General features: G+C 46.0%; 7 protein-coding genes across 7 annotated transcripts; 1 reads left to right on the top strand and 6 right to left on the bottom strand.

The window, feature by feature from the left end:
• Positions 1-536: 536 nt before the first annotated feature.
• F5147DRAFT_716229 (uncharacterized protein) lies at positions 537-1,695 on the bottom strand. Its single transcript, XM_041438585.1, has 4 exons — positions 1,475-1,695; positions 1,312-1,399; positions 1,018-1,249; positions 537-966 (listed from the first exon to the last, which is right to left on the bottom strand). The coding sequence occupies exons 1-4, from the start codon at positions 1,524-1,526 to the stop codon at positions 841-843; spliced, it is 498 nt and encodes a 165-aa protein (XP_041288338.1). The 5' UTR covers positions 1,527-1,695; the 3' UTR covers positions 537-840.
• A 655-nt stretch (positions 1,696-2,350) lies between these two features.
• F5147DRAFT_583954 (uncharacterized protein) lies at positions 2,351-3,254 on the bottom strand (the record flags this gene model as incomplete). Its single annotated transcript, XM_041431760.1, has 4 exons — positions 2,351-2,546; positions 2,597-2,822; positions 2,875-3,087; positions 3,182-3,254. 4 exons carry the CDS (start codon positions 3,252-3,254, stop codon positions 2,351-2,353), a joined length of 708 nt encoding a protein of 235 aa, XP_041288337.1.
• A 358-nt stretch (positions 3,255-3,612) lies between these two features.
• On the bottom strand, positions 3,613-4,197 carry F5147DRAFT_583897 (uncharacterized protein; the record flags this gene model as incomplete). The annotated part of the gene is made up of 1 exon (XM_041431757.1): positions 3,613-4,197. The coding sequence occupies one exon, from the start codon at positions 4,195-4,197 to the stop codon at positions 3,613-3,615; it is 585 nt and encodes a 194-aa protein (XP_041288336.1).
• A 91-nt stretch (positions 4,198-4,288) lies between these two features.
• On the top strand, positions 4,289-6,256 carry F5147DRAFT_754950 (uncharacterized protein; the record flags this gene model as incomplete). Its single annotated transcript, XM_041440310.1, has 8 exons — positions 4,289-4,373; positions 4,421-4,465; positions 4,523-4,989; positions 5,036-5,205; positions 5,257-5,394; positions 5,444-5,804; positions 5,862-6,045; positions 6,097-6,256. Exons 1-8 carry the CDS (start codon positions 4,324-4,326, stop codon positions 6,254-6,256), a joined length of 1,575 nt encoding a protein of 524 aa, XP_041288335.1. The 5' UTR covers positions 4,289-4,323.
• Positions 6,095-9,317, bottom strand: F5147DRAFT_376296 (alcohol oxidase). Its single transcript, XM_041429460.1, has 22 exons — positions 9,211-9,317; positions 9,128-9,161; positions 8,984-9,063; positions 8,890-8,913; positions 8,716-8,839; positions 8,636-8,658; positions 8,563-8,586; positions 8,394-8,505; positions 8,258-8,360; positions 8,130-8,210; positions 7,897-8,074; positions 7,811-7,846; positions 7,670-7,749; positions 7,291-7,618; positions 7,157-7,242; positions 7,030-7,105; positions 6,816-6,980; positions 6,703-6,758; positions 6,619-6,645; positions 6,539-6,562; positions 6,451-6,485; positions 6,095-6,400 (listed from the first exon to the last, which is right to left on the bottom strand). Exons 1-22 carry the CDS (start codon positions 9,260-9,262, stop codon positions 6,346-6,348), a joined length of 1,803 nt encoding a protein of 600 aa, XP_041288334.1. The 5' UTR covers positions 9,263-9,317; the 3' UTR covers positions 6,095-6,345.
• A 271-nt stretch (positions 9,318-9,588) lies between these two features.
• F5147DRAFT_716169 (uncharacterized protein) lies at positions 9,589-11,719 on the bottom strand. Its single transcript, XM_041438584.1, has 17 exons — positions 11,471-11,719; positions 11,368-11,410; positions 11,303-11,312; positions 11,232-11,251; positions 11,151-11,183; positions 11,006-11,102; positions 10,924-10,952; positions 10,835-10,862; positions 10,753-10,785; positions 10,627-10,703; positions 10,518-10,575; positions 10,386-10,460; positions 10,225-10,335; positions 10,138-10,178; positions 10,061-10,086; positions 9,809-10,000; positions 9,589-9,744 (listed from the first exon to the last, which is right to left on the bottom strand). The coding sequence occupies exons 2-16, from the start codon at positions 11,404-11,406 to the stop codon at positions 9,814-9,816; spliced, it is 864 nt and encodes a 287-aa protein (XP_041288333.1). The 5' UTR covers positions 11,407-11,410; positions 11,471-11,719; the 3' UTR covers positions 9,589-9,744; positions 9,809-9,813.
• Positions 11,720-13,488: 1,769 nt separating this feature from the next.
• F5147DRAFT_376205 (uncharacterized protein) lies at positions 13,489-14,704 on the bottom strand. Its single transcript, XM_041429459.1, has 3 exons — positions 14,326-14,704; positions 13,895-14,270; positions 13,489-13,837 (listed from the first exon to the last, which is right to left on the bottom strand). Exons 1-3 carry the CDS (start codon positions 14,645-14,647, stop codon positions 13,708-13,710), a joined length of 828 nt encoding a protein of 275 aa, XP_041288332.1. The 5' UTR covers positions 14,648-14,704; the 3' UTR covers positions 13,489-13,707.
• Between the last annotated feature and the right edge of the window lie 104 nt (positions 14,705-14,808).

Genomic DNA, 14,808 nt, shown 5'->3' with positions numbered 1-14,808 from the left:
GCTCCTCGGCATGGAGGACCAACTCGTCAAGAGAGACTGACAACTAGCCGTGCAGTGCGCTGCACACGTCGAATCTAAATATCTGGAATTGATGCGTCAGTTGGTAGCATGTTGATGGGCTCTGATAAGATGAGGACCCGGGTAGCCCTCCCCATCTCACACCCTACATGATGAATCGTCAAAAGTATCAAAGGAAGGCTGCTGTGTTTGAAGGCGGATGCACTGCAAGACCGGTAAGCGGTTATTGCTTTGTTCCAGCTTCCCGCTGAACAGCCTTATCATCATCTTCCCATCTTTTTTTTCATATCGCTTTCAGGATGGATTTAGGGGGCACTGCCAGTGGGCGCTTGATCGCCCATTCGCGAAATGAGTGCCCTTCTCAGGATCATAAAATCCACGAGGTGCACCGGTGAAGACTTTCTCCTGTGCTGAATCTGGCCCCTTGTCATCGAGTGAGAAAAGCCTCCCACACTTACCTATGAACGGACGAGTATGGGGAATAGCGTTTTCCTGAATATCCTCATCACACCGACGGCAACGGCGTATGTAAATGGCCATCACAAGGGCAAGCCCTATAAGACCGCGATCTATTCCCTCGAATGTAAGGGGGAATTACCAGAATTACCACATGTGAAGGATTCAATGTAATAAAGTGCAAAGATGGAGTTACTATTGCTGGGTATACCACCACCGGGGGTAACTCTGGTTGTGAAAAACAATGTGATAAAGTTCAGAATGAAAAAAAGGGAATAAGGTGACCAAAACGACGACACGACCAGCCTGTCATCACCCGTGCGACATACACTCGAAAGTGTAGCAGGATGGTGGAGGTCAAGGAATTTACTCGTCACACCAAGGGAGGTCGCCGTCGGGGTTGGCAGGAGTAGCAGTTGCAGGGATTGTCGTAGCGGGGGTAGTGCCGGAGGGGGCAGGAGGGACTTGGACAGTGTTCGCTGTGCACAATACCTAAAGAGACTGCCTTAGAAACTGAGATAAAGCTGGGAAATACTGAGCTACCTCTCCAATGTAAATATTGCTGCAATCCTCGTTGATCTGCGGGTTGTTTTCGTACAGGATAGTGGTGTTGATGCCCGCGTTGGAGGAGACAATGTAACAATCGTCGTATTGCTGGACTACATAAGTGGTCGTGCAGTCCTGACCTTGCCATCCAAGGCAGTAATTCTGGCCAACGACAAGGTTGTCGCATCCTTCGTCGATGATTCCGACGTTGACGACAGCAAGCTGGTACCTGCAGGAAGAAAAGTTTTAGCAGAGAATTTTCAACAAGGACTCGAACTTGGCTTGGCGTACGTGGAAACATTGTTGGCTGCCGAAATACTGTCACAGATATCGCCAGCCTGAGCGGTGTATGTGCGAGTGCAGGTGTCTGCAGAAACAACTACAAAACAATAAAACAGAAAAAATCGCGTGATAAACCAACCGTAAAGGCACATCAAAAAAATAAAATACTGACATTGTGCCACCAAGGGCAAGGCTAGGATAGCAGCAATTGCTTTGGTGAACATTGCGTTTGAAAGAATGCGTGAACGATTGAAAAAAATGAGTGTACAATCAAGGAAAGACGAGGTCGGCGGTGGGCTCGAGGTAAAGAGACGTGAGATGAAAGAGGCGGAGCAGATTGAGAAACGGGCTTATACTTGATTGAATACATATGCCTTCTATACTTGGGTGAGCGGGACCAATGCATGGCAACCGTTCCCTGTACATTTCCCGGATTCCGACACCGGTTTCATCATGATCTTGAAGTTAATTATCATGATTCATCAGGAAGAGATATCCGTATGCCCTAAATTGTCATAACGTACTGCTCCGTGTCCGAGTCTGAGCAAAGTCTTTCATGTCTTTGAAGACTCATCCACAGTGTGCAGACTTAATCTGCAGCCAAGAATTCAAACAATACCCCCATATGCACATTGACAAGTCCCAGGAGTCAAGACTCAAGAGAGGTCTCAGGCCAGCTCATGGCTGTGCCCTGTTACCGTCAACACGTTCGCCAAAATTAGTGCTGTCAGGGACTCAGGCCTCAGGGTCGACCGGACTTCACCGGTCACCGACACTCGCGTCCTGCGTTATAATTCATACATCTCGGGCGCAAGCAGACCGACTGACATCTCTCCTTCGTCTTCTACAAGTTAGACATCAGCTTAATGATGGAAACAAGTGGCGGGGATGTGGATATACGCTATCTGCCGACTCTCACGCCAGCCGACGACAGGACGACAGCATGTGGATTATAAAGCTCATCTCCTGGTTAACGACGTAATGGATAAATAAAGGCGAAGAGATGAACGCAGGAAATATTTGGGAAATATAAAATAACAAGTCTAGGTCACCCTTTATCGCTATTAACCGTCCGAACCTCTCCTGGTCGAATATCCCCCGGACCAGGGCCGCCGAAGCCGAACACACTACTGAGCGACGCTCTTAGCGCATCATAAGCAGCCTGATGCGGCGCTGGATGTATGGAGTCAATGGTATGAGTCTGTATCAGCCCAGAAATAGGCGAAAAGCTGTACGTCGAGTCTCTACTCGATCATGGTCAGCAAGAATCAGTACTGATGGTAAAAATCCTGACATCTGCCATCGCCCAACCCCACCGCTGACGCGTGTCATGCCATATACATCCAGGCCAATGAAGAGACTCTTGTCTCGCTGGTGATTCGAGTGGGTTCCGGCTGCCGCGCCTTCTAAATGCGGCGATCCTTGCACCGCCACCTTGCGTAACTCTACGCGAAGGTCTGAGTACAATGTTCTCATTGTGTGCCGGATAAAGACAGAGGAAGCCAGGTACAGTGGTAGCCCTAATAAAACTTATTGTTAATGACAGGAACGTAATCTAAGTACATTACTAACCTTCCAGCCCAAGCGTTCTTGGAAATGGCGAAGGAAGGGCAACAGGGGGCGTGTACATCAACCTCACTTTTGGACTGTAGATGTTTTGTACCTCCAGCGAATCCGATTCTTTGGAATCTATGAGAGCTGGTGTCTTTGTGGGGTCTATGCTTGAGACAAGGCCGACATCGAAGAAATCAGGAAGCGTTTGCTGTAGGATATAGATGGCGCGGCCTATATGGTAACGCACGATCAAAAAGAATGATGGTTATAGGGAGATCTGGTGATAGCATCAGTGTGTCTCCCAAGGGTAGCAAGTCAGACTGACCTGTCCGGATTTGCCATTCGCGGTCAGATATGTCTTCAGAACCACCGGAACCCCCTTTATTTGGCGTAAACATAGGAGGACTAGGGCCCTCAGAAAAAAAGAGATCATAACGTTCGTTCGTTGGCTGGACGGTAAGGGATGGAGAAGCCTTAGGAGTTGCGGTTGACAACCATCGTAAATGTGTGGACAGGTATTTAGGAGATGAAGGAGATGAAGGAAAGCGATTTTGTGAGATCAATGCACTTGATGACAATCTCGAGCAATTGTGGAGACCACGTCGCATCATGGTGGTGGAGTACTTGATGTAACGCGTAGACAGCGTTGGACAAAGTGCCGAGTTGTTTGGCAGCACCAGAAATAAACACCGCCACGTGTTTCCTTTCTGATCATGGTCAAAACCTTTTTGTTGATGAAAAATTTGCAGCGCACTATCAAACTTCCTCGAGATAACCTTGCACAATGAGGTGTTCGATATCAGCCCTCCTAACCATGAATCTCTGCCCCTTCTGAAAATCGATGGTCCCGAGCTCTGTCTGTATGATCCCACAATCCCTGATAACGTGAACCAGAACATGCAAGTCTTTGGGCGGATGTGTGATACTAGCTGTGATATCGAGCTCGTTGGAAAAACCAGCACGATAATCCATCACAGACGTGCTGTATTGGCGGAGGAAGTCGACTTCATGAGGAGAGAGCTTGCTGCGAATATCCTGATTGCTGAGGATATGCGGTAAAGCGCCTCCTGCGGTCCAGTACATATCGCGCAGTCTATCCATACGGTGCTTGTGATATGCTAGAAGACATCTTTTGTTTCGTACAATGGTTGTTTGATAGATGAGCATCGCTGGAGTGACGTTCTGATTGTTTTCGGTCATTTTTTCGAGATCGCGTTGTTCCCGGATGATGGATCGGACAAGATTGTCGTTGTATTTGAGAAGAGTGTCTGTTAGGGTCGATCTACGAGATTCGGCAATGAGCTGAGTTGCAAGATCACCGAACTGACGCGTGTCTGTCATGGTGAAGGTCAAAGAGACACTGTCACATTAGCAGTGTGACAAATATGTGACTGTACGCGTCAATTTGTCACCTTTATTACTTATCAGTTGCCAGCCACAGGCTCACAGTCTCTACTTTCGATCATCATGTCTAGTCAGGACTCTCAGGACATCGAGACTGCAACAACTGCAATAGAGTATGATCTCTTTAGCAAAACAAGACTTGTCGGCTGACCAGAAATAGGTCTGCGCCAGACACCAAAACCCGAAGATATGACCGTCAGCTCCGGTAAGATTGCTTTAGGAGAACTACACAAATGAGGTCCAATTGACATTTACAAATAAGCCTGTGGGCAGCGACTGGACAGAGTGCATTAGAGTCTTCTCGGGTACTGTTGGTATCTGGATCCGCCACTTCAACTTCAATCTTGAAGAACCTTGTTCTTCCTGGCATCGGACACTTCACTATCCTTGATCACGCCAAGGTGTCACACTCTGATGCCGGTAACAACTTCTTCTTAGAAGGATACAATAGTATTGGAAAGTCTAGAGCAGAGGAGGCTGTCCAACTTCTGAGCGAGCTAAATGACGGCGTTGAAGGTCGTGCAGACACTAGAACTCTCGAGAGCATCCTCGAGTTGCACCCTGAGTGGATCACTTCGTTCACTATCGTCATTTCCCATAACCTAGATCATGCACTCTTGAACAAGCTCTCCGCACTCGTTTGGAAAGATGCGAAATACCCGCCTCTTGTGGTTGTCCGATCAGCTGGATTCCTGGCAGACTTTTATATTCAATTCCATGAGCACACAAGTACGTACGAATCTGTGTTCTCGAATATGCTTATGACGTTTTCAAGTCATCGAGAGTCACTCGGAAACATCTCCTTCTCTCCGCATCGACAAACCATTTCAAGCTTTGAGAGAACACGCGCTGTCGCTAGAGTTCGACAATATGGATTCTACAGAGCACGGACACATACCATACGTGGTGATTTTAGTTCGTGCGCTTGAGGATTGGAAGAAATCTGTAAGCTAGTCTTTGTTCAGGTGGAATGCATGCTCATGAGGGATCATACAGCATGGTGGTGGTCTACCGAAATCGTACGAAGAGAGACAACAGTTCAAGAAAAGCGTCCTTGCGCTGAAGGTGAAAGGGGATGAAGAAAACTTCGACGAAGCCGAGGCACAAGCATACAGATGTTGGACGGAAACCAAGGTTGTTGTTGTTTCATCTATCTTGAGTTTTTGCCTAATTGTTCCGTTAGGTTCCTTCGGAAATCACGGCCCTTTTTAGTGACCCCGCGCTATCTACTAAAGCCATGGACCATAACCAGTCGCCTTTCTTTCATCTTCTCGCCGCCCTGAAGGAGTACACGGAACAGTCTGACACACACGCACTCCCTCTCACATCAACCCTGCCAGATATGAAGTCTGACACCCATAACTACATACATCTGCAGCGACTGTACAAAACGAGGGCGGAGGAAGAAAAACAGGCTTTCAAGAGTTATCTCCGAGTACCAGTCGACGACGGCATAGTTGATTCATTTGTCAAGAATGCCCATGCTCTGGTCGTTCTGAGAGGTAAACCTTGGGGTACATTCGATGAAGACAAAGCTGCTCTAGGTAACACCTTAGGACTTTGCATTCGCTCAGACCGCTAACTTTTGTCTGTTGGGTTAGTGGAGTCGTTATCAACGATGCCGAAGGAGACGTGTATACATCTAGCCCTTTCTGCGCTTTCGTTACTTCAAGCGAGCGACACCTCGGTGTCACCATCAGCCGAGTCTATTCGTGCAAAGATTCAGTCCATTGTCGGACAGTCTACTGAGCTTCCTGATGAGGCTGACGATGCAATTGGCGAGATGTGAGTAGAGCTATATCTTGGTTTAGATTTATGGCTTATGTCATTACGTAGTGCTCGAGCACCTTTTTCCGAGCTGCCCAACACTGCAGCTTTCCTTGGTGGCATGGTCGCTCAAGAGGTGATCAAGATGATCACTAAGCAATACGTGCCTGTGAAAGGTTACTGTGTAATCGACTTGATTGAGACATGGACAGGAACTATCGGTGCTTGAGATATCTATGGAATTGTTGCCGCGGAGAAAAGCTGATACATAAACTTGCATAAATGGTCGTCTACGGACAATACTTTCCATCGAAGATATCAAAGTTCAGCTTTTTCGCTGGTTTGAATGATTTCTGCGGCTTTGTGAGCTAACCTGGAAAGATCTTCTCAGAGGAAGTTGCATGATCATTGTTGATGGCTTACCCATAAAGCGTGGCTTGAGGATGAGTTCCCACATGCTAAGATCACCTGTATTAGTATCTCCAAGGCAACAACCAACTTTCAGCCTTACGATTGGGAAAATGCTGGCGTCCGCCTGTGAAGTACATGTTAAGGAAGCTGAGCTCAGTTTGTCAAGAAAGATATACACACCACTCTCAGATTGGTTGTCCCATACACCTGTAAAGAATCTGTGAGTTCGTCTAACAGATAATTATACTCTATGTTAAATTTGACCTTCAGTTCATTATCGACGACGCCATTAGCGGATCGAGGGAGCATCGAAGCTGTCCCTTTTGAAGAGTAACTTGCATAAGAAATGTTTGTAGCTGTCAAGTTACACGACCCACCGATAGGATGGTCTCCGCTGGCGATATCTGAGCGGATGTAATCCATCAGTTGTTCATCTGACCAAGAAGGTTTAGGTTCAATGATTTCCGCAGTCAAGTCGCCCAGAGTCCCTGTCTCCATGACCTTGAAAGCATATTTCACAGCTTCCACAAGCATCATCATATCTCGAAGAAGATTCAATGGTCTGCCTGCGAGGAATGACGATTCACTTACCAATGTTTCCCAGAGAATCGAGCATTGCCAGGTCAATCTCTGGCGAATCCAACACAGATGAAGAAGTTGCATGCACCTGCGGTGGAAGCATCAGTTCAAGTGGCAATTTTAAGAAGAAAAAACAGACATGTCCTCGACTCCAAGCATGCTCCAGGAAGACCACTAACGTGTAATGCTTAGCTTTGTCGTTAGTGCACCCGACGTGGGTGTAAGCTGTGGGTGGTCAACACTACATCTATACGTGACAGATAAAAGACGCACAAGGTTCTAAAACCACCTCTAATTGAGCAATACCATTGTTCTCAAGCCAGGCGCGTTGGACTTCGTAGCATTTTTTCCAGGGCGAGTTTTGGATTTGCGGTAATTGTAGAGCCTCGTCCAGGGCTGACAATATACTCTGCATCTTGTCGAGTGGGATGAAAGATGATGATGGAACGAATACCACGGTAGATAGTGTGCTACTGAGCATCCCTGTTCTGGAAAGACGATATTGTTCTAGTTTTTGTTGAGCAAAGCTTTCTGAATTGAGATCATCCACGGTCTCGTGCGAGCCTTTCAGCTCTGCGCCCATGGATACCTTAGGGTGGTCCTAAGGCAGGTATCAGGCCCTATTCGCTTCTCATCTGGAGGTGGCACGGACCTGAAGGTTTTCGCCAACGCCAGGTAAATCAATTATTACGGGAATATTCAATCTACGCAAGAGGTCTGGATTACCAATCCCTGGTAATGTAGAAATTGAAAACTGAGCAGACCATCTGATACTATAGCTAGAGCGCCGCACCTGAAAGTTCTAGAATCTGGGGGGTTTGCAGAGCACCTGATATCATCATTTGGGTTAGCATTTCGACCACCACAATAGACACATACCAGTTGATATGATAACTTCCCGGCGCACAGGGACTTCGTAAGTCCGTCCCCCTTTATGATATTCAACTGCCGTAGCTTGCAGATCACTACTGGAGGTTTGTCTGAAAATCACTTTAGAGGCTTGTGCGCCAGTGAGTACAGTAATGTTTGGTTGGTTAGAAACCCGATCATAATACGCCTGGAAAAATAATTCAGTGTCAATTATTTCAAGATAACATTTACTGTCGCCTTACATTTGTACTGTAACAGCGTGTATTTGTTTGAGGATCGATGGACGCTGTGTACGTCCAAATGCCTATGTTGTGTCCGGAGGCCTGATAACAACTTCAATTGTGTTCACTTTGTCAATATTCAAACGCACTTCAGATTGGTTAGTGACCACACCCATCTTGTTCATGGTCTCAAACAATGGCAAAACGAGATCATAATAGTAGCTGTATGCACTCGTCTTGACATAGCCGTGCCTGGCTCATTATATCCACGATGCTAAGTCCTACCTGCCATGATTTTTCGCAACATTATCTGCGTGGTGCGCCTTGGCGTGACGAGTTGGAGGGCTCCAAGCCTCAGCAGATCGAATTGCATTACTGATGGTATTCCAATTCCACCCTAAACGAGTGAAATAGGTGATGTGTTCCGTTCTATATTAAATGATGTACTACTGACCTTTGATGCCGAGTTTCTCCCAGTCTTTCGGCATATAAGTTATTAATTGAGTTGCATAGCCATTGGTACTAACCGTTATGCTCGAGCTTGGAACCACTGTGATGGTGAAAGTTAGCATGTGATCGCACGAGCACGTGGTAACTATGCACCTACCGACAGTAAGCCATATAATTCAATGCTGATGTGCCACCAAGAACTTTGCCTCTAGGGAGTGATATCTCCCGATTCTGAGCAAATGGTTGAGGTTTTGTGACCAAATTCCAGTCATATTCGGGGTCTGAGCTTGAAATGTGATGCGCTATCTTTGAAGCACAACTCCAGACTCACTTCCAACAGCCTTGCCGACCATGCCTTTACAAAGGGAAATTGAAAAAAAAAGTTCATGAACGCAAGATCAATCAGTCGCTGTTGGATCCCTTACCAGGCACAAGAATCATCTCATCATCCTTCCTCAGACCTGCTTCAATGACTCCTACACGAATGCTAGCATTAGTTGAAAGGCTATAACATCCCAAAGTTAGATTTGAAGGGAAAGAAGAACATGGATCTCATGATAAGTATGTACATTGAGGCTAATGCAAGGCCAGTTGTTCCGCCCCCTGTAAAATGTCATATCAAGACATCGCACACAGGCATAACTTAACATACCAATGATAATATAATCGAAATTCTGTTGAAAGAAATCGGCAGCAGACGCCATTGTGTGTACTCAGGCGCTAGGAGGAGTAAGAAATATCGTATATAGGGCTCATAATTCCTATATACCTTGAAGGGACTTAAAAATCCCCCACAGAATTGTAAAATAACTTAACGTCAAGTTACCCTGAACCTTTCCTGATCTGTCGAGAATTCAGTATCATTATCAAGTCATATCAGGCTTTATCAGAGACCGCGGAACCTGTTGGTGGTCTTGGCATATCATTTGGAAATGCTGTAAACACCCTGCGGGTTTAAGATAGTCGTTTGGAGAGCCTGACATCGTGACCATGAGTGCATTCCCAAATAATCCATCGTATCACGCCCATGTGATCAAGAGGGACGAAATTTCACAAGGTGTAACCAAATTGAATTACCCCTCAATAGCCACTGATAAGTAATTCGAAGCAGTACTGAAGATGCATGCACTTGGGTAGTACAGTAGATAAGCACTGCAATGCAAAAGACGCGATAAAGAGAAACAAACTGAATATGAAAAATTCATAGTCAGCAAACTCAAATGACAAAAGCTTATCGATGCTAATCTCACCTAGTCTAAACTTGATTGTGGTCAACGTCACAAACCGTCTGACCGCCTTCAGACATCGCATCAAACTCGGGTGGACACGATAACATTTCCGTTGAAGGCGTCGATTGGTATGTGGGGAAGACCGGCGCCTTGTTCACTGGAAGATTGAACAGTATGCGAGAAGCAAGAACGCTATGCATAACAATCTGGGGTCTAAAATGAAGGGATGAACTTCAACGATATAAATATACATGGATGATCGACCAGACTAACGCGTTTAGCATCTCGCTGTAAGAGAGCTAGGAGTCTACTCAATTCTTCAAAATCAACTTAACAAAGAAAGAACTTACAGGTAGGACGCTGATTACGATCACATTGGCTGATGATATCACTATAGAGATGTCAGTACAAAATCAACAACTTAATGGTGTTCATACTTGTGATGCAGAACATGTAGAGCAGTCCATCACGATAGATACTCCTCATCAGTGTACTATGAGAACCAAGATAATGTCGATATCTCAGATATGCGGTGGTGGACATAAGAACTATAAGTGAATTGTCAAGTAAGGAACTTTTGAATGAATGATTGCCTCACCGATCTCAAGGCACGCTAAGAGTCCATACGGAAGAGCACTATGACGACTCCCCTCGAACGCGCAAGGTGGGGAGCCTGAAAATGAATGAATAAATACTACATATGACTAGGACATGAACCTTGAGACCTCACCTGCCATGTTCCAATTGATAGGGGCAGCGCTTATAATCACAGCCATCACCAAGATGGTCTGCGCCACACAAGTCAGTGGTGCTTGAGGGAAATAGAGATATCATTGTACCGAAGCAAAACAGAGGAGAACGATCAGGTAAGTGTTGTTATTGCCAGAAAAGCCGTATATTCTGGCAATCAACAATCCTGTGTTTGAATGTAGTTTCATACCGTGACGTCGTATAAAAAAGCTAACCTTCCGAGGCAATGATTCCTAGGAAATGCATACCTGCAAAATGTTATTGCAAATCCGTGTGATGAAAATCGTCTGAACCAACCATTTGTAGCATTATTAAATGGCACACACTACATTGACGTGAGTTGTAGTGGGGGTAATTGTCACTGCACAGATCGAAGATATACTCACATTTTGCGTGCCCCATGTCTTAATAGCGGCTAGTCAAGAATAAGCTTTTGTGTAGTAGTGCGCACTGGAGTAAGTATCTCACTGTACGAGGTCATGATTGCACCAGCAAAAGGCACATATCGCGAAACCATGAAGGTAGTGCGAACGATCCCCCACTTCCGTCCCAAAGACCACTGGACCTACAAGAAAGATCAGCACCAAGGTATGGTAGGTCTATTTTTGCTGACTTCAGAGTGTAACGTGACAAAGTAGTCATAAGCCTGGTGATAATCAATTATCATCGATGAGATTGAAACAGCACAACTTACTAGGACTGCTAACGCGGCGACTAAAGTTGAGTCGTGAATAACGATGAACGTTGTCATCAACCTGACCTTACCGTTAGTGTACTTCGTTAACGAGAGACATTAGAGAAGGGTTGCAGACAAAGCACGACTGAATTACCTTTACTAGCTGCAAACTGAAGGTGTCTGGGACTGACATATTTCTTGTGACCCAACGTGTGAATAAATGCAGCGAGCAGTTGAAGATAAGTACTAGTACATACTGTAGTATGCGCAGCAATACGGCCGTGATTGCAGTGTGTGACTTGGATCTAGCAGATTCGGCGGAGGGTGCCTTGCTCGTGATGTATGGATCATGATGGTTGCAGTGTGTAATTGGAGCACAGGATGCATGATGGAAGGAGGTTGTGGCTCAAGCGCTCATATTCTGGTACACATGGTTGACATCATATGGTAAGTCTGCCTGTCGAGACTTTGATCGTGATGTGTACTAACGTACTAGGGCTAGCGGCAAGCAAAAGTTAATTCTAACTCCGACAGGCGAGCCTCATCATGATGATCATTCGGTCTAAAATTGACTTGATTCTGTCGAACACCAAATTTCAAACCTCCAATGCGGCTTCATTCTCTTCAGTAACTAGTTACTACAGTTCTAACCCAAAAACCAATCTGCATTTGAGTTACAATAGGCTTTCAGGCACTTGGGAGTTACTTCAGAGACCCTATGTCTCCTCATGTGCCCATTCTCCAGATCTAAAGCTATGCGGGAAGTCGGCTTCGATTAATGGAACTTAGTTCTGGGAGGTGTGCATGATTATTTATAAGTTGGTGCGTTGATCCTCCGTGGTACAATTGTTCTCACGTACTTCCATTTCTTTCTTTTTGTCATCTTTGCTATCATCAATTGATGGCCTAGTTGCTATTTCTCTCACTTAAGATCTGTCGTTGCATGATATCAGATATCAGATATATGCATCCTCTCTGTTGGATGTTTTACTTACTGCTGTACCCGCTGCAGTTTCATCGCATCCCTAGCAATGCGTGCCAGAATTGTATGAAAATGAGCGCATACAGGTAAATTGTGAGTCACTCATTGACAATCTGCCTGCCTCGCTCTCCCTCGAATAGCATCATTCAACTTATCTCTGACCATACCCTGGTTAATGATTCAGATCTCGGAGTCTTTACACAGAGACACTGCCCCGCTCTTGTCGGTTGGAATGTTCATGTGGAAGCGCTCCTTGACGAGCATCGCCATATCCAATTACTTATGTGGAACCACCCATGACCCAGGGTCTTAACATGGATAATACACAGGTGTTAAAGGCAGTTCTTCTGTGGTAATGAATTGATGGACACGGATTCGGCCATTTCGGAGTCGCGCAATTCGCCGAATTCGCCGAATTCGCCGAGCGGTCGTCTCTCAAGCAAAGAGATGCTCATCAAATCGCTGGTTCGTTTAACTGTCATGTGTTGCTGGTGTCGAGCTAAACAATCACTGCAGCACTGGTAGTCACGGCGTTCGTGCTATGAAATACACTTGAGAGTTGGACTATATGATCATTGTTAATGTTCGCTACCACGAGCAAGGCAGTGTGATTCATCGCAAGATCTGATGCTGTTTGTCTGATGCTCTATACCTCAGCACGTTGTATCACTTGGCCATATCAATGCCAGCCGCCATCTCATGTAAGACCGGTATCCATTTGCATTGATTGTCGCGATGCCAAACATTCCTCGATGGTGTACTCATCATGAGTTGGGAGAAAGGTGTTTAAAGAATTGAGGTGCGCATCATGCTGGTACAACTGGCTGAACAAATTGTGTGGGAAATTGATTGTTTCACTATTAGCCTGCTAAACATCTCGAATTTGCTGGTCCTGCTGGGCTTCTTGCTCATTCCACCGGAAGCCTTTGTCCTCTCTGCCACTAGACTTACTCGTGGGTTTCCTGGGAAACCGAGAAGACCACTCCTTGACTATCATTTCTTCCACTGATAGTCGGTATTGTGACAAGTCGCATCCCGCAGCAAGTGAAGCTATACTCGTTACGTATGGCTTCATTCATTCTACTCTAGCTATTTCTTGATTTGCAGATCTTCCTATCTTCTTCCGGTCACTCCAGATACAAAAGTGGGTGAATTGAATAACAACGACAGTCTGATATGGGATGGGTGTCGAACTGCCAAGTGAGACACAAACCAAAGAAAAATATTATCAGCGAGCCAGTTGGTGATCGGGGCATCTGGGCTGCGCTGGAATGAGCGAATAGCTTCAGACGACTTGATCGCGACCTATATATATTATGGTTTCTCTTAGGGAGTTTGGGCACCTCGGAATGGAACACTTGACTTATTGAGGCACTTGCGGAGGATGACAACTTTATATTTACAATCGTTTAAAAAAGTGGGCCAGTCACGTTCACTTCCGTAATGAAATGCAGAAATGTGAAATGAAGCATGAAGGCGCAAGCGAATATGGGTGTCATAACAATGGTGCCTCTAGTCATAGAAAACCAACGCCCTAAGCTCGATGGACTCCCTGAGCGGCGCTCCCTGAGGTGCCGAGGGATCCTTGAACCCAGTATGTGGGGTGAACCTAGCAATGTTATCGCCCTTAGCCGAATCGTAGCTGTGGACAAGGTAAGCGCATCATTACAGACCAAAACATAATGGATAATGAGCGAACCATTTGATCAAGACTACTTCATCCGGTTTCATACCTCTTTGGTACTTCCACCTATGTGTCGGGTTAAATTTGACCCCAAAAGTCTCGCCCTCACGATCCGGATAGACTAATGCGAGAGGAACGAGATCTTTCTTTGCGTCGACAGTCCTGTAATCACACAACGCCAATGGATGGTCGACTGCCGGGTGAGAAATGGGTCGCCAAAGGTTGATGATCTGGAAACGCTTTTTGACCAGCTTCTCCGCTTCGCCGACAGGCAAATGACGATGCACACGAGCGGTAGCCGACTCAGGAGTTTGGTCTACATGAACTTGATTAACAGGCTGTCGCTTTGTTTCGTCCGATTCCACGTCTCCAGGGCGGTGGCGTCTAACCGCTAAGATGCAACAAAAGTCAGATAATCGAGTATGATGCGCCCGTTTCACACGTACTGTGGTCAAAAAGGACGACTTTGCTTGCCCCCGTGATGTCCTTGAGAAGTTCAATGCTCTCTGGATAGTATTCTCCTCTGATCTCTTCGTCATTGATAAAGGCACTGTGTTTGGAGGGCTTCGTGACGTATTGAAAGCCTGCAGTATCCAAGGTGTAGTCACTTTCTTTGCCCCTGACGTTCTCAATCTCGACGGTATGCACCTCTTGCTCCCAATTACGCGCACGCTGGCCTGTCGCCGGATCAGCATTTATAGTGGTGAATGGGCGGGACCCGTCAGGGGGCGGAGTAAAGTACACGAGTTCTGCAGAGACTGTAGGCATTGTTAGCCAGAAAAATGGGTTTTCAATTGATTAATTTTTCCTCTTTTATGTTTCTATTCCACGATGACGTGCCAGGCTGACAAACGCAAGGATTGCAATTGCAATGGATAGGGGAAGAACGGTCGACCATTTGGCCATGATAACTCGTCACGAAGACTCTG

This window comes from Suillus discolor (assembly GCF_016758755.1).
Source record: "Suillus discolor strain FC423 chromosome Unknown F5147scaffold_68, whole genome shotgun sequence".
Lineage (NCBI taxonomy): Eukaryota > Fungi > Basidiomycota > Agaricomycetes > Boletales > Suillaceae > Suillus > Suillus discolor.
The sequence above is the reverse complement of the archived record's forward strand: the minus strand, read 5'-3'. Positions and strand labels throughout refer to the sequence as shown.

Excerpts from the sequence above, each read along its gene's own strand:
- F5147DRAFT_716229 (XM_041438585.1), bottom strand. The coding sequence starts at position 1,526 with ATGTTCACCAAAGCAATTGCTGCTATCCTAGCCTTGCCCTTGGTGGCA. Across the intron at positions 1,400-1,474 it reads CTTGCCCTTGGTGGCACAAT|TTGTTTCTGCAGACACCTGC; the intron begins GTCAGTATTTTA and ends ATTGTTTTGTAG. Across the intron at positions 967-1,017 it reads GCAATATTTACATTGGAGAG|GTATTGTGCACAGCGAACAC; the intron begins GTAGCTCAGTAT and ends CAGTCTCTTTAG.
- F5147DRAFT_376296 (XM_041429460.1), bottom strand. The coding sequence starts at position 9,262 with ATGGCGTCTGCTGCCGATTTCTTTCAACAGAATTTCGATTATATTATC. Across the intron at positions 9,064-9,127 it reads GGCCTTGCATTAGCCTCAAT|CCTTTCAACTAATGCTAGCA; the intron begins GTACATACTTAT and ends GGGATGTTATAG. Across the intron at positions 6,486-6,538 it reads ACGCCAGCATTTTCCCAATC|CATGTGGGAACTCATCCTCA; the intron begins GTAAGGCTGAAA and ends AGGTGATCTTAG.
- F5147DRAFT_716169 (XM_041438584.1), bottom strand. The coding sequence starts at position 11,406 with ATGTCAGTCCCAGACACCTTCAGTTTGCAGCTAGTAAAG. Across the intron at positions 10,576-10,626 it reads TTCTCCTCTGTTTTGCTTCG|ACCATCTTGGTGATGGCTGT; the intron begins GTACAATGATAT and ends TGTGTGGCGCAG. Across the intron at positions 10,336-10,385 it reads CTTAGCGTGCCTTGAGATCG|TTCTTATGTCCACCACCGCA; the intron begins GTGAGGCAATCA and ends ATTCACTTATAG.
- F5147DRAFT_376205 (XM_041429459.1), bottom strand. The coding sequence starts at position 14,647 with ATGCCTACAGTCTCTGCAGAACTCGTGTACTTTACTCCGCCCCCTGAC. Across the intron at positions 14,271-14,325 it reads AGTCGTCCTTTTTGACCACA|CGGTTAGACGCCACCGCCCT; the intron begins GTACGTGTGAAA and ends GTTGCATCTTAG. Across the intron at positions 13,838-13,894 it reads GAAGTAGTCTTGATCAAATG|CTACGATTCGGCTAAGGGCG; the intron begins GTTCGCTCATTA and ends CCTTGTCCACAG.